This window comes from Amphiprion ocellaris, chromosome 18, assembly GCF_022539595.1.
Source record: "Amphiprion ocellaris isolate individual 3 ecotype Okinawa chromosome 18, ASM2253959v1, whole genome shotgun sequence".
In the NCBI taxonomy this organism is placed as follows: Eukaryota; Metazoa; Chordata; class Actinopteri; family Pomacentridae; genus Amphiprion; species Amphiprion ocellaris.
In genome coordinates, this window is record NC_072783.1 from 17,928,954 (window position 1) to 17,943,533 (window position 14,580).

A 14,580-nucleotide genomic window follows, 5' to 3' on the forward strand; every position below is an offset into this window, starting at 1 on the left:
GAGATGAGTGTTTTTATGCTGCAGATGTGTTTGTATTGATTCACGTAACAGTGTTAGTGCTCTGCATCCTTAGTAGTTTCTCCGCCAAGGAATGCAGCAGAGTTATGTGATCATCAGTGTATGTTTGTCCATCTGTTAGTCTGTTAGTCTGTCTTTCTGTGCACAACATGACTCAAAAACAGAATAACAGATTGGATGAAATTTTCAGGGAACGTCAGAGTGATCCACGGATTTGTTAAAGATTTCTGTATCATTGTGAGATAGCGGCACGGCATCACTGTAACTATGACAACAAGCGAACACTACAGCTGACGATCACGATTGCGTTCCTACTACAAATCAACCTCTGCAGACTTATCGGGACTTATCCGTCGGAAATAATACGACGACTGAGCAGCCTTGGCAGAGTACTGCGCTCTCTGAGTGCTTTTCTAGTTATTAAATGTGTTGGGGATCAGTGTTGGAAAGTGCATTTACTCAAGCAGTATGCAGAGGTACAGTATCTAAATATTTTGTACATTTGTTTGAGTCTTTTCCTGCCACTTCATACTTCTACTCCACTAGGTTACAGTGGAAAATGTACTTTTTACTCCATTATATTTATTTGTCAGCTGCAGTTACACATAACAAGAAAAGCATTCAGAGAGCGCAGTAACTGCGCCAAGGCTGCTCAGTCGCTCAATTCGTGGCTTAAATCACGTCACCATAGAATGTGGCCATTTAATATAGATGTACAGACAAACAAAACTACCTTGCTCTGAGCACAGATGTTATGCATGTATATGTTGTGCATGGACACCGAATAGCGTGACCTAAATATGTAGCGGGCGGTGGGAATTGATGGGACTCAAAAACACCCCCACAATTTAATCAATTAATTCTTGTATCATTTCTAACGGATAAGTCCCAATAAGTCCGCAACAGTTGATTTGCAGTAGAATGGCACTTGTGATTGTAAGCAGGCGGCTGGCATAGTGTTGACTTGTTGTCATAGTTACAGTGATGCTGTGCCGCTATCTCGCAATGATACAGAAATCTTTAACAAATCCATGGTACCAGACTATAAGCTGCATCACTGTCAAAATCTAATCATGAGTGATTTGAATGAAAATTTCATCCAAATCCGTTATTCCATTTTTTGAGTAGAGTTGGTGACAGACAGACAGACAGACAGACAGACAGACAGACAGACAGACAGACAGACAGACAGATAGACAGATAGACAGACAGACAGACAGACAGACAGACAGACAGACAGACGGAGGGACAAATGTACAGCGATCGTCACATAACTCCGCCGTATCTTTTTTTGTAAAACATATGAAGACTTTATAAAATATAATGGTTTTTGTTATACCCAAGGTTAAAATGTGCATTTATTAGTTATTTTTCATGCAAAATGCCCTAAATTTTATGATTCCATTTCTAAAACAGGAGGACTGGCTCTCTCTCCCTTTACTTACTACAATAGTCTATTTTTGTTAATAATTTTGATGAGGACAATTAGCAAGCATTGCGATATTGTCACTTTGGTCTCTGAATTTAGTATTCTTTTTGTGGCGCTCTTAAACTGTACTGTATTACACAGAGTTTCTTTTATTTATTCCTGTGTACATTGAAATAAATGGAGGGGGCAAAAGATTAGATACAGAAAGTACCAGTTTGATGCAGTACAGTTCATCACCCCCCAAAACTGCAGTCTTCATTACTATCCACCCATCATAATAAAGCAGTTTCAATAAAAACTAACCACTGTTGATTTCATAAAAGGTTAGATTTAGCACAGGACTGTTGTATTATACTGCCAGTTAAGTGTAATCATATTGAAAATAATACAAAAATTACTTCCAAATCGAGCAAAGACAATAGTTGAAAGCTGCTTACGCATTAATGCATTAACTAATCTATTCTCTAATCTAATAATATCTAAAAAAAAAAAAAAAAAAAAGAGTCACAGGGGACTTTCCACTACACTGAGTACATTCAGTAATTGGAATGTATTTCTCTGTTTACACTTCTGTGCATTTTTATGCAGGGATTCAGTCAGAATCTCATAAAAGTACAAAAATTCTTAAAACATTTTGCTTTCTAGAGTAAAGAAAAGAGCTCTAGGTGCTCAGGATATTCCACATGATATTCTCTTAATATCAATCAATTAAATACTCAGTGTCCTTTTGGTGTACAGATTGTAAAACGTATGAGATATGGTAGTGTATGTATGTCAGGTCAGATGCTATCTGCATTTCATTACACAAACTGAGCTGATTCTGTTTTAATATGTGGCTGAAACACATTATCACAAATAGCCTATTTGTTTTATGATGCATATTCTAACTAAAAGTATTTAATCTTGCTTTCCAATCTGCCCTAATTCTGTTCTCCTCTGTAGCATCACAAAAGAACGTACCGAGGTGATCTTCCAGGGCACTCTGAGCCCGGATCCCAAGGACCCTGAGGCAGTTTGGGAAGAGTATCAGTTCCTGTGTAAACCAGGAGACATTTACCGACGGCCGTGCCTCATATCACCGTATCACTACCGGCTGGACTGGCTCATGTGGTTTGCTGCCTTCCAGGTGAGTTGCAGAGCAGCTGCAGATTTATAAACAGACACACATCCAGAGTGGGAACATGTTAACCCAGTTTTAAAAAAAAAAAAAAACAACTCATTGTCATCTGGATGAAAAAAATTTTTTCTTTACTTTTAAGGCTTTTTACATGCATTTTTTGTTTAATTTATTACTGTGGAAAAGCTTCAGCTTGCTGTGTGAGACACAAGAGGGCAGCAGTTCCATGCATTTTCTCTGCTTTTGGCAAAATGTCTCTTCTTCAGCCTCTATCTGTTCATCTTTTGCTAACTGTGTTTCTCTGTTTGTTCCTTTGTCTCACTATCATACCTGTTTCTTCGCTTTTGATTCTTCATCTTAATTTTTTTGCCCGTATGTCCTCCAGGTCCCTGTTTTTTTTTCTGATTTCCAGTCTGCCTCTTTAAAATTCCTCCTTCTCCATATTTATGCATCCTCCTCTCCCTCTGTTATTTTTTCTCGCCCTTATTTTCTGTTAGCTTCTAACTTCTTTCCATGTGTTCATACAGACCTATGAACAGAGTGAATGGGTGATCCATATAGCGGGATGTCTGCTGTCCAACGACAGTACCGTCCTCTCATTGCTCGACCACAACCCTTTTCATGGCAGAGACCCACCCAGGTAAACACGGAGCACACAGTTGACGCCATCATCACCAAAATCCTCCTATTTCTAAGTTTACACTTCACTTAACTTTTACTTTTTGGCAGAAATACCACACAGTATAGTCATCTTATTAGACAGAATAGAGCTCCGATGCACAAGTTTGTCGTTCTGTCATTAGAAAAGTGTTGCATGGATCAATAAAATTCCAATCCCAACCACCCACAAGTCATTTTTCTCTGTCCTGTAGCCCCCTCTGGTGAAGCAAAGAGCAGATGAAGTTCTTTTTTGCTAAAATACAAAAATGGAGTAGTATAGAAGCGTGCACTGTCTCACAGTGCATTTGTTAGGATAATATATACCTATAATAATCTCAATAAGTAATAGTGTATATGCCTCTCCGTTCACAAGTTCATTTGTTGCTTTCTGTTCCATATGCTCGTATTGAATTTGGTAAAAAGGCTTTTGTTAGTCCGCCAAGGAACGGGTGGAGTTATGTGACGATCGGTGTAAGTTTGTCTGTGAATCTGTCTGTTTGAAACATTACTGAAAAACGGAGCAACAGATTTGGATGAAATTTTCAGAGAAGGTCAGAAATGACACAAGAACCAAGTGATTAGATTTTGGCAGTGATGCAGCTTATAGTCTGGATCTACAGCTTTGTTAAAGATTTCCCATTGGGAGATATAGCAGCCGGCACGGCGTCGCTGTAACCACGATGTGGACACTGTGTCAGTTACCCACTGACGATCACATGATTGCGATACTACTGCAAATTGTAGTAGGACAAAAAAATGTTTAAAGTGACTACTGTAAGTGTTTAGTAATCTGATTGCAGAAGGAAGGAAGGATCCAGAACAGTGGTTTGTTTTCCTTAAAAGAACTTTAATTCCCTGGCTTGAGGACTTTAAAGGGAAGTTGCTGGAGAGAAGTTGATCAGATGGGTATCACAGTATCCCAGTATCACAGGCACCAAAAGAATTAAGAATTTGCACATAAAAGGAATTCTTTGTCATCCACCCTTGACAATCAGTTCTGAGTTGACACCAGACTTGAGCTGGGAGTCGAACATTGTTACCAGATAATTTGAATGTCCATAAGTGTTCAAATGGCAGTTGTGAATTCTATTGCTTCAGCCAACAATCAGTGGTATATTCGACTCTATTTCTGAACAGCAGTCTTTTCGTATCCTTCCATCCATTATCTACAGACCGTTTAATCTTCATTAGGGTCGCAGGGAGCTGGAGTCTATCCCAGCTGACTTAAGGTGAAGGCAGGGGACACCCTGGACAGGTCGCCAGTCTATCACAGGGCTGCATATACAGACAAACAATCATGCTCACATTCTCACCTACTGGCAATTTAGACTTACCAATTAACCTCAGCATGTTGTTGTGGGAGGAAGCCGGAGAACCCAGAGAAAACCCACACATGCACAGGGAGAACATGCAAACTCATGCAGAACGATCAGAAAGTTTTTTTTTCCTCCTATATTTGTGAGTTGGAGTAAAAATAAATTTTCACTTTTATCTTTCGCTCAAGTCCAAAATTGTACTTTTGGCAGTTTGATAAATACAGAATGTACCTTTCTATGTGGGAGATGTTTAGGACATCTCCACAATACTTGCTGTCCCAAAAAATGACTGAGAGTTACTGCTCTCTGCACTCTTTCAGCTGTTCATCACTGTCGGAACTCAGGTAGAAACATCTGAAATGACAAAAACAAATGCTAACAATAGAAATATTTGCTTTATGTGAGCTCACTGTTTTCTGTGTCTTCTCCCCTCAGGTGGGTTCGAGGGGAACACTTCAGATACAAGTTCAGCCAACCGGGCAGTCCCAGCGCTGCACAGGGCAAATGGTGGTTGAGAAAACGCATCGGACCCTATTTTCCTGCTGTGGACCTGGAAGGACTTAGGGGCTACTTCCAGTCAAGGAACTGGCCTCATCCACACATAGCGACACAAAGGAGCTAAAGTCATGTCCTCTGATGTGACCTCAGACTGGAGGGCCAAGAGGAAACCAGAGGAATCAGGAGTGGTTTGAAACAGGCCATTTCAAGGTCAGTTTCATTGTGATGCTGCTGGAGTTTAGCACAAACACAAAGGATTGAATCAGGCTTCTTGAACATTTACTTGATACATTTATTCCCAAACAATGTGACAGTTGTAAGGTTTCAATCAGAGATGTTACTTCAGTGATCACAAATACGATGGTGAATTTCTGCCTTTTGTATTTTATGAAATGACCACATTAATGGCCAAATATTAAAAAGCTTATCTGTATCTGAATGTTGCAGTGATCAATTGTGTTTGTCCTGTATTCTGATAATCTGTCTTACCACCAGTGTTGAGGTCATTGCACAAAGAATGAACTACTTGTTACTTTTTAAGTGCATTGCTTCTACAGAAAACACTGCCTGAGATGCACTCTGGCACTGTCACATAATTTCAGGTTAATATTATAACAAAACTTACATATACCTACATATCACCACAAATCCCTATTCTAATAAGGAGCACATACACAAGGCCTTTCTTCAGTGCTCTTTACTAAAGTATTAGCTTAAAGGCAACAGTAAAATTGGTTAAAAACAGGCCCCAAGATCTCATCATAGAAACTTGTCATGGCAAGAACAAGGCTCAGTTCCACATCTGAGAGAATCAAGGTGGCAGCAGCAGTGGATTATACTCTCAAAATAAAGCTGTAACTGAAGTTATTGTAATGTGATTGTTAAATTTAGTGACAGTGATGTGCTACAGGAAAATGTAACGTCATTATAACAATGTCTTACTTTGTAATGGGTTTCCCCTGACACTGCTCAAAATGTACGTCTGTTCTGACAGAATACTCTAGAAAGGCTGAACATTTAGGGAGCTGTTGATGTCACTCAGCATCCAACCAACTAAGCTGCAGTTTAGAACAATCTTAGCCTTAGCGTATTAAGCTGTCAACACTGTCTGAGTTTTTCTATCTTGTAACTTCAGTGAGAGTTCTTTTTCTTTTTAGGTCCTGGATTCATGTAAAGACAGAAAAAAAACAACAACCTACACAGTCCTACACAGAATGTTTCTCCTCACTGACACAGTTTATTTGAAATTTGGGAACTTTCACGTCATATGAAACCCACAACCTAAACCATGAAACAGTTAGTAAAAGGAAATGAACCAAAGTAGACTGATGGTGACGAGACCATGGAGCTAAAATGAAACACTGAATTTTATGTATGAGGCAAATGTGTGTCGCCATTATTATTATTGTTCTGGAATAACATTTTAGGGATATTCAGTGTGGCCTAATGTTGTGAGAAAGTGATCTTACGATTTTATGGGCTCTTGGGTTGTGGTGCTTGATTCCACTGTTAGTTTAGTGTGGGCACAGACACATATGAACCTCCATGATATGCTGTCTCCCTCCTTTTTTTTCTTCATCTTTTGTCCAAAAGGAGCTTTTACAGTAAATTCTGATCATATCAAATTGTATTTAAAACAATTAAATGCCTGTCTCTGTCTATAATCAGGACCCTTAGGTTTATCCCCAACTTCAGCTTGAGGTAAGTTATTGTCTCTGTTGGTTCACCGGGTGTTTAAGGGCTGAAACACTACAAATATCACTGTGTTCTTTGGTTTTCTGACAGGGCAGCTCACTCTCTCTAGCTTTCTCAGCATGATCTTGTTCTGATTATTGGACGTCACACAACTCAAGTGTTCATCCCCTCCGCAGGAGGGGGAGAAAACAGCATGAGCAAGAGGAAAAGATTGAGAGGGAAGCAAGCTACACTCTTAAAAAAAAAAATGTTTGCATCAATATTTTTGAGTTAGAAACAGCTTCTTCTTAAATTACCGTTCAAAAGTTCAGGGTCACCCAGATAGTTTCATGTTTTCCATAAAAACTCACACTTTTATTCATGTGCAAACATAACTGCACAAGGGTTTTTTAATCATCAATCAGCCTTTCAACACCATTAGCTAATACAATGTAGCATTAGAACACAGGAGTGATGGTTGCTGGAAATGTTCCTCTGTACCCCTATGGAGATATTCATAGAAGTAAGGACATTCCTAAGTGACCCCAAACTTTTGAATGGTAGTGTATGTTTAACCAAGAAATGATAAGTTAGGGGAACTAGTGTTTCCTCTACAATAAGTTGTGTTTTTAATTACCAGTCTTAACTTTCTAAAATTGCCCAGACATGTTAAGATAAGAGTTCAAACCAATTTCATTAAGTTACCTTAACTTCAATTTAGTTTTAAATCGCCTAATGCAGAAATGTGGGTTTAATTTACACACAACGTGAGGTTGCTGCAATTCCCAACATTGTGGTATCAACATAACCAATTAAAAATAATGTTTGTATCTTAACGAGTTCAGTAAATTGGATTTTTTTAGTTGTTCTTTTTAATCTTGAAACCATATGTTTAATTAAGTAGTGGAAACGGTTCCTTGAATTACCTATTGGAGAAAGTGGCCAAGAAGAAGAGGAGGCGAGCTAAAAGATAAGATGGCTGAAGGATGACTGGATAAAGAGGGGGAACTCTTTCACAAATATTTAATTTCTTAGTATATGTTTCTGTTTCATTTCATTTCAACAGTTACACTGGTGTGAGAGAGATGGAACAAGCTCGTGTTTTTAACTCCAAAGGATGTAGGGTTTTTCAGAGCCGTTTTCATAGCCATTTAGGCTAAATTAGTGGCTCGCTAAATGAATACAAATCCCCGTTGGACTGTATTTTATTTCTATTCTTGCATAAAAGTATGTATGCTAATGTCAGATACATTATTTCGTAAGGAAGAAAATACATAATCTTTGAGTGATACGCAAGCAGAGAATTCTTTGCTTTCTCTGTATCAGTCCCACCTCTGTTTAGGCATCTAATAACGTTTGATTTCAACTTTTATATTCTAGTCACGTTTTCTTACAGCTGCCTGTAAAATGTATTTTCATATTTCAGCTCATTTTAATGCCTATTTAAAACATTGTTTATTTCATTACATTTTGTTATTCATATGAAACCACAAATTATTGAAAACATTGGCCTCAATGTGTTATTTTCTAAATGAATTATTGTTTACAACCAAATTTTCATATCTTTTATTGTCACTGAAATGGTGGCGCTCAGGGATTTTCTCAGCAAAACAATAATTTACACTGACAAGTCTTCAATAAATGTGATTATAGTCTACTTAGATGAATTTCAAAGACACATTTATCATCCAAATGTTGTTTTACAGGGGGAATCGTGCATGAAATCACAAGTTTGTCTTGAACCAACAGCTGGCAAAAAAGATGGTAAAAGAAAATATGTAATACTGCATTGTAGCATGAATATGATCTGTGAAAGAACAACAGCAGCCAAACATGAGATGAAACAGAACTCAAACTCGAAGAATATAATTTTCTTTGTGAATTGAAAATGCGCAAAAATGTCTTTTGTTGACTTCTTATGTAATGCAAAAACTCAAATTTTTGTGGTTGTTTTGAAGGCGTTACATTAACATAAAGAAGCCATCGGATGGTGCTGTTCTCCAGGTAACTGATGCCTGTGGTGCTCTGTGGTTTCTTCTCCTCGATTCACCACTTCAACAACACTTTCCTCCAAGAGGACCAACCTACATTGAAGTGTGTAAGCTTTACAACACTGTTCAGAGCCAATGACATCATTTGTCTTTTCCCCTCCTATTGTGGTTAGAAAATACAGCAGCACAGTAGCAAGGACTGATCATTGTTGCTATACCTTTTGTTGGACAGTGCAATCATCAATCTGCTAATGACAGCAATAGTGTTCATAGTTTGTCACAATTTTCTCTGACTGTTGAGTGTCTGTGAGTTTAATTGAACATTCTATGTCCGTGGATTCTGCTCATCCGTTGGAGATATTTTTTGAAAGAGCTGCCTGACTCATACTGTACCTATTCGGGATGCGCAATGCATCTCAACTATGAACATTCTTGTCCAATTTCTTCTGTGTCTCTTGTGCCACGTATCAAACAAAGCGAGCGCGACACATTTATTAACCTGCCCATGTGCCACTGTGATCTAGTCGAGAGAGTAGTTGGAAAGACATTCAGCAAATTCATCACTGTTTGCCTCAGTTCCAGGTCCAACCATGTGAAGCACTACAAACCATCTGTCTGAACTGATAATATAAAAACAGGAACCAAGTGCAAATAGTGATTTGTTTCTGTTTATGTGACACAATGGTTCTGTTTTTTGAAGAATGAGCAGTCACTCTGTGGCTGACAAAGTTATTTCCACCTTACTTGCCTCTTAGATAAATACTCTGTCACCCCAGCATTATGATGGAGGCACAATATAGTGAATAAATTCTCTGGAGAGTGAGCGTTCACTTTGACTACTGTTAGTCTGTGGAGCCCTGTCAATTAAAAAAGGAGTTATGAAAAAGATAGATGGAGGTAGTGAGTGTGATGTCACCCACTGGTTTGTAGAATGCCATATGAGGCCTTGAGTTTGGAATTTAGCCAATGCTGTCTTGCTTTTTTTTTTTTTTTTCAAATCAAACATAGTGAACAATGGGTGGATCTTATTGAGAACCCAAGGACACCACACAATTCAATGCAGTAGTGACCCATCAATTGCAACAGAGCACTCTCCTCAAATATACCCTGATTTAATGTCTATTTTTCTCTAAATAGAGCCATTATGTACAAAATAAATGGCATGCTGTATTGAAGGAAACTTAGAACTAGTGTTTGAGACCACAAACTCATTTGGAAAATGTCTACTGAGGTAATAAATCAAATGAGAAGTCGAGTCATTTTCTCATAGACTTGTATACAATCTGACCTGGGGAATCACCCCCTACTGGCTGTTAGAAGGAATGCAGGTTTAAGGCAGCTTCAGACCTTGAAGCTACACCAATCGGCCACAAAATTATGACCACTGACAGGTGAAATGAATAACATTGACATTGAAGTGTTCTGCTGGAAAACCTTGGATTTTGGCCTCCATGTTGATGAGACTAAGACACCCACATAAACATTGTCCCAGGACAAGCACACTCCCTCATGCAAATGACAATCCTAAATGTCACTGGCCTACCACTGCAGGAAAATGCATCCCACCACATAGCAAAAAACATCAAATAATCAGGAACATCTTGAGGAACATGACAATTACCCAAGATGTTCACATGACCTCCAAACTTCCAAGACCCCATTCTGATCAAGCATCAACAGGATGCAGTGGAACAAGTTTTATTCACAGAGGTCCCACTCCAAAACCCTGAGTGACAGAAGGATCCACTGCCAATGTCCTGTTGCTAGACCCCATAGGACACCCTAAGAGGTCCTCTTGTCCAGGCCCAGTGGCTCAGAGTATTTTTGACCACATATGGGGGACCATAGGGAGTACCCTGAGAAAACCCACGCATGAGCAGGTTTGCCACAAGTTTTGTGAGGGTGATCTCATTTCATGGTTTCCAAAATTTTTACATCATTACTTTTTAATCTCTTTAAATATCAACGCTGTTAATACTTCAAAAATTAAATCAGGCCAGTGCCTTTACACAGTACAATCATCAATCTGCTAATGACACCAAAAGTGTTCATAATGTGGCTAAATCTTCTAAGTGTCTGTGAATTTAATTCATTATTTTTTGTCTCTAGATTCCGCTTGTCTATTGGAGATATTTTTCAAACAGCTGCCTGACTCATGCTGTACTTTTTCGGAATGTGCAATGCATCTTAACTACATACATTAATGCCCAGTTTCTTCTGTGTCTCTTGTGCTACATATCAAAAGAGTGTGACATGCTTAATAACTTGCTAAAGTGCCACTGTGATCTAGTAGAGCGAGCAGCTCGAATAATAGGAGTGTATTCAACCTCTCTGACTGATAAACATCCCCATCAACCTCTTAACATGTATTCTGTCAACAGAATAAACCTTAAGAATGACATCAATAAAATTTAAATCCCTCCAAATCAAAGAATGAAAAGTTTCTATCTAATATGATATTGTTGAGCCGACATCTAAACCAATCGGCTATTACATCAGGCAGGAGCAAGGTGTTTCCCATCATGCTCTGAGGCCATGCAGTCACTGGAGAGCAACTATGCCTCCATAAACAGCAGCTGCTTTGATCTCGTTAAAACAGAGCAAGTTTGGATCAAGTTGGACAGGAATCTTTCCAGTGATTGCAGATGATCGATTGCATTTATCAGCTGATTGTTTGGCACACTGCTACAATGAGAGCAGAGCGTTATCAGCATACATCTTTATAGTTTCTATGCAGTCTATAAGTCATAGGCCAACTATCTAACATCTACTAACATCTATAGTTTTTAATTCAAATGTAAACTTCTGTATGTAGAAATGTTTAGACTGTTGTTTTTGCTTCTGCACACTCATGGCAACTCTGAAACTACACATGTTCCTACCTTAACAATCCCAATTTTGCCCCTGACTGGGCATGATATGAAGCAACAATCTATATACAGAAGATAAATAAGCTGCTCAGCACCTTCTTCAATCAGTGCGGCTGTAGATTGGAACTCAATTATAACATCAGCACTAGATATGTGGTCCTCCTTTGCAGTTTGTAGCTCATTGGTTTTGACAGTGCACCACTCGCACAGCATGTGTATTTTTAATAGCCTCCTTATCAAATGCATCTGCATCCTGGCTGTTGGGTCCCCCGCCTCTGGGACGCAAATAAATTTCCCCACAGAATCACTTTCTCAGCCTTTCTTGCAGTTTTATGTGACTTTGATGGTTAACTTACAGATTGCACGCCGGATCACATGGCCGTCCATTCTGCGCTCTGATTGTGCAACACACAGCAGGGACGTGTGTCTGATACATACCCACAGCTCCAGTTTGGCATTTTCCCAGTTGTCCTCTGATATAATATTAAAGTGGAGGCGGCAGCGATGCTCAAAGACTGCGTACGGCCAAAAGGAATGTGGGTTGTAGGTTCGACTCCCTGCTGGGAAAATCTGTCTACAAGAAGTGAATGAATCACATCATGGATGCATCAATAGTAGGATTATTTAAAGTAGAGCCGTCTAGTGCCTTTTGGTTGTACTGGGCAGCTGTTATCTATGAAGGTTTTTTGTTTAACAAGATGCTCAGCAAAGCTTCTCTCAAAGAAGCCACCGTTAATAGCGCAAATAGTGTACATCCCAGCATATGAGTCACCAGTGCAGGGGACAGAACCTCCTTTGTTCACGGTTACGTAAAATGCTTTATGGAGTATATCGTCACAGTTAAACATAGGAAAATGACTTCTTGCTAAAAGCTATAGAGCGCCACTGAGTATAAAGGACTGAGTCATGTGGTGGCCTATATTCATGTAACCTGGTAGTTATAGTGCTGTCCCTGAGAGCACAGACACACATATAGTAATAACGGAAAGGGTTCAGTGTCAGTAAATACAGTCAAATCAGTCAATCTAATATGAATTACCAGTGGGGAATTTGGAAGTGGAGGGGCCTACTTTTTCAAGAACTCATGACTGTCATAGACATTCTGCCTGTAGGTGAACACAGAATGCTTAGTTTGAACTAACCTTGTCAGATGACATAAATGTGTACATTTTATAGGCCAGAACATTGGTGTCGGAATACATTACTGAGTTGGCACATACACAGATGGCCAAAATTCAATTATTTCATTTCTTCTGTCTCTGCTATAAACATGCTAACGTGGAGATGAATTAATATGCAGGTCCTCTGAGGCCAGTTTTGATTATACTCCATACTACTTTCTAGTCTGCTTGAAGGATGTGTTCTCATACATATGCAGTAGATCGGCATCTATGTATTCAGTACATATACACAACTAGCACGCATTTGCACTACCCTTGAAGCACAGTGGCCATGTGGACTATTTGTGTGGACACAAAGTTTGGGCTGGACATCTGTAGACTCTCATGCATTCATGCTTGATCTGCTGACACCAACAAATGCAGACCTGGTTAGATGATGAATTTACGTCATTCTGACGGTAACATACTCATGGAAACGGAAAGTATAAAACCAGTCTTCAAAGCCTATGAGGCTGCTGCTCTAACAACTTTTAAACACAGCAAACTTGTTAGTTAACAGTTGTTTCCAGTCAATTTGTCATCACTTGTCTTATTAATCATTTCTACTCAAGAGCTCTCTGGGTTCAGGAAAATAATTATACTAACATGTACTCTGGAGGTAAGCAGTGGCCCAATAACAAATCTCTGCCCGAGGGCTGCTAGAAGGTTTGTCTGGCTATCTGTATTGGTGCATTGTTGTTTGTTCGACATGTGTTTCAGGCTATTGTGGTGGTTTGTACCTTATGCGTCACTTTTCCCCCTCCCAGGCTCTGCACTGTTGTCAAAACTTCAGCAATGCTTAAATTTACAATTTTAATTTTGATGCCATTGGGAGCCTGCAATTTAATTTAGCACAAGCCAACACAGACAACTGGTGACTCTTTCACCAGTTACATTACCTTTAGCCATAAAGGTTTAGCATAACCAATGCTTTATGGAAAACATGCACCTGCTGGCAACATCGTGAGAGCACACGCTCATATACAGGCAACCTGAAGTCTAACATTTCACATCATGCCTGCTGAACGTCTGCTGGACTTGTGCACTGAGCTATCTGAATAGTATTGGACACTAGAGTGATACAGCCTTGAATCTGAAAGACTCTGTGGAGAAAAGTGAAGCTTCTTATTACAAGCTGTCACACGGATCCAAAGCCTGAATCAGTGCCAATACCAAGCTGCACTTTTAGAAGAAAAATACACCTCAAAAGAGAATTTAAATCTCCTCTCTGCTGCACTATGCAGCTCTGGTTTTACAATAGACCCACAAACTGGACTCAGTCTTTCCTTTAAATGAACAACAAAGCAACAAAGGGCAGCCAAGAATTGTCCAGATCCATCCTGAGCTGCTCTATAGATGAAGGTTTAGGGCCTACAAAGCTTGTCTCTGGGCTGATATAGTGATGTTATATTGATTCCTATCTCTGAGCCTTGCATTCGAATAGATCTGAGGCCTGAGACTATATAAAAGACCAGAGCTTGTCACTACAGTTACCACCAATTTAACTCAATTTGAGGAATGCTCCAATAATTCAATTCATTTTTATTTATTTAGCGCCAATTCCAGGTCAGATTGTCTCAAGACATTTCACAGAACCCATATGCCTGATAATGTTAATAACAATAACAACAACAATAATAATAATAACTCGATTTATACAGCATCTTCTAAAAATTGTTACAACATTCTTTACAGTTAAAACATTCATTAAAATGAAGAAGTAGAACTTACAGACATTTAAAAGGTGATACTGACTTTTACACACAGCTGAGGGGCCCAGATAATAAAGGCCCTGCCACATCTGGTTACAGGAGGAGAATTAGGAACCATTTGTAAGATTCCCATCA

At 39.1% G+C, this 14,580-nt stretch overlaps 1 protein-coding gene across 1 annotated transcript in view; it reads left to right on the plus strand.

The window, feature by feature from the left end:
- The window catches only part of lmf1 (lipase maturation factor 1), a 32,539-nt gene extending 27,062 nt beyond the window's left edge, over positions 1 to 5,477 (plus strand). Inside the window, exons 9-11 of the mRNA XM_023274877.3 lie at positions 2,390 to 2,573; positions 3,092 to 3,204; positions 4,976 to 5,477. Of these exons, the coding sequence (XP_023130645.2) occupies positions 2,390 to 2,573; positions 3,092 to 3,204; positions 4,976 to 5,162 (484 nt within the window). The 3' untranslated portion in view covers positions 5,163 to 5,477. The remainder of the gene's footprint in view (positions 1 to 2,389; positions 2,574 to 3,091; positions 3,205 to 4,975) is intronic.
- The last annotated feature ends 9,103 nt before the right edge of the window (positions 5,478 to 14,580 follow it).